At 29.7% G+C, this 2,818-nt stretch overlaps 2 protein-coding genes across 2 annotated transcripts in view; both read right to left on the reverse strand.

Moving 5' to 3' along the window:
• Window positions 1-797: 797 nt before the first annotated feature.
• LOAG_14281 (gamma-secretase subunit pen-2) lies at window positions 798-1,781 on the reverse strand (the record flags this gene model as incomplete). Its single annotated transcript, XM_003149780.2, has 2 exons — window positions 1,408-1,781; window positions 798-937 (listed from the first exon to the last, which is right to left on the reverse strand). The coding sequence occupies exons 1-2, from the start codon at window positions 1,571-1,573 to the stop codon at window positions 798-800; spliced, it is 306 nt and encodes a 101-aa protein (XP_003149828.1). The 5' UTR covers window positions 1,574-1,781.
• Window positions 1,782-2,261: 480 nt separating this feature from the next.
• Window positions 2,262-2,818, reverse strand: part of LOAG_17754 (hypothetical protein) — a gene marked incomplete at both ends in the record, with an annotated part of 3,233 nt that continues 2,676 nt past the window's right edge. Inside the window, one exon of the mRNA XM_020450414.1 lies at window positions 2,262-2,421. Coding sequence (XP_020305908.1) covers window positions 2,262-2,421 — 160 coding nt within the window. The remainder of the gene's footprint in view (window positions 2,422-2,818) is intronic.

The raw sequence follows: 2,818 nt of genomic DNA on the forward strand, positions 1-2,818 counted from the left end.
TTCTATACACTGCATTACACTGATAATTCGAATTTGTCGCTTGCAATAGCACTGATGTCAAAAATAGCTTAAAGATAATTTGTAACAAATATTAAACTGATAAAATTTAATCCACCTTGATGAAATATTATCAAAAGTACTGGAAATAATGCTAGAAAATGGTAATGTTTGAAATAAAAATACCAACTTGTTTAGTGTGCCAGAGCAATTTATTGGACCAATTTTTCATTTAAAAAAGTACAGTAGAATAATAAATTGAAGCATAAGAACAAAAGGTATAGGAGTAGCCCGAAATGAAATATTAGAAAAGAATAACAACAATATGATCGATGTTATTGAAAAATTTCTTATTTTAAACAAAGCATATTTATTATTATTATTCAAAATTTTTTACTTGTCAGTTTGTTCGGTCTTTCAAAATTTAATCATTTAGAAGGGCTTCCCGATATAACGAGAGGGTTTATAAGTGTCGTTAATCAAAGGTCAAAGATTGTTATTTCTCGTAATGGAATGAAAGAACACGGAGAAAAAATTTACATTTGAACATTTTTCTACCAGTGATTATAGCAAAGAAGTTCGGCTTTGGTCGTGTGTTTTTTACAGATATTTGCTAAGCATTTACAAAGATACACCAAACAAATATTTTCGCAGTTACAAAAGAAAAAAAGGAATGGAACTATTAAATCATGAAGTTTGCTTCAACACAATAAAAAGATAAACAGATGATTAACAAAATGAAAAATAAATACATTAAATAACAATAAATATATTAAATAACACAATCTGATACACCTTTTTCAAACATATCCAACAGGAAATACGAAAGACAATCGATCAGTCCATTCTAAGCCTTTGGCTCTTTCCAACTGAAAGAATATTTCCCAGGCAATAAGCGCTAACACCCATACTGATGCACCAATTATTGAATACACCACATCTAAAGAAGAGATAATAAACTTGAATTTAAATACAATCAGATACATTTTCTTTTTTCATAACGCCAACCTTCAGTTAATGAATCATATCCTAGTGAACCATAAGTACTCTATCGGAATGATTAATTCTCCAATAATCAAAAATGAATGAGAAATGTAGCTTACTCTTGAATCTGTTTAATTTTAGAATCAGAATAGTTAGGATTTAAAATTGCTACTAAAAATATCTACCGAATAATAATTTCTAATTTTCTCAACCACCTTGTTTCTTTCTCCTCATCTTATTCTCTCTGCTAGAAAAATATTTCGCTTACATTTAAATCCTGGATACATTCAACATACAGTATTTCATGTGTCATATGAACAATCTCTTCTATTTCACAAATTAGATATTCCAATATATAATTATCAAAATTTGTTACGCATGTCCCTTTTTCAATAGAATGCATTAAATATTAAATAAAAAACTTACAACGTCTAATCGTTTTTTGCACCGGCGATGGTTTATCGAGGAATGCGCACTCGAAAAACCACACAGCATTGACGATCCAAACTAGCGGTAACAAGGCAAAACCAATGTAAAAGTAACGCTTACAAAGTATCACCTTATCCGTATCAGACATCTTCTGCAAATCCATTCCCAACAAATCCTGAAATCCTGGATGACTTATGTCTAATCGAGTTTTCAAAAAGTAACCCTTCCCAAGAATAGCAGCGCATCATTTAGTAGACATTAAAAATTTAATTGCTAAGACGATTCAGTCAAAGGAAAAATCTACCGAGAGAAACGTTATGAAATCATGACACTTTGGTGCTTAGAGGATAGCAGATATTTATCTACATTTTATGACAAAGAAAATTTCGAAGTTAGATTTATTTATTTTTTCTAATTCTCAACTAATTACTTTCACTTAGGTGAAAGTAATTAATAAAAAAAAGTAATTAAACTGAAATTGAATGAAAGCTAGAAGAAAAATATTCGTGAAGTTGAAAACGAATGATAAACAAAATGTTTCAGAAGATTTAAATACATTTTCAAAGCAAATGAATGGTAATTTGTCGAGATATGACGCACAACATTTCGTCGAATATGAGAAGCACTTCACGAATGTATGAGATTGACAGCAATTTCAGTCAATTACAGTCAACTAAAAAGTGGTACTCGATGATGAAGCAATATTGCATAGCAATGTGTATAATTTATGAATGAACATCGCGGCAATCTCATAAAAATTAAATAGAAAATTCTCAGGAGATATTTCTAGTACGCTTTTTCTCTCACAATTACATGGTACCTATTACTCGCAAATTTCAATGCAATCATATTCACGAATCACCAGCAGAACTTATTTTATCCAATAATTTATTTTCCGCATCCAAATCTACCAGCATTGTATATCGTGACCAGTATGATGTATTAGAATTCTTTGGATTACCTGCAGCTGATACTTTCTTTGCACCATCACGGATTATTTCTCGTAACAGTCTGCAAATTTATTTGTATTATGAAAAAGAAATGTTTTCTCAACTGCTAATTACATCAGTATGAAGTGGATGATTTCATTTATATTGTTGGTGCTTGAATGCAATGTAATAAAATTGATTATTGTTTGCAGAAAGTTCAATATACATTTAACTATGCAAATCAACTCACCAAGCGTTATCTGCCACTAAGAATTTTTGTCACGAAAGAAATTCACTCTCACAGTTTTGGCAAGAAAGAACGGTTAGTTTCTTCTAGCAGTGTAGCGAACATTTCAAATCCTATTAATAAGTTAACTACAAGGCTCAGGTGTCATTTTATAAAAATATGTACGTCATAAATATATATATATATATATATATATATATATATATATATATATATATATATATATATATAG

The sequence above is a fragment of the Loa loa genome (genome assembly GCF_000183805.2).
Source record: "Loa loa unplaced genomic scaffold supercont3.124, whole genome shotgun sequence".
Classification (NCBI taxonomy): domain Eukaryota; kingdom Metazoa; phylum Nematoda; class Chromadorea; order Rhabditida; family Onchocercidae; genus Loa; species Loa loa.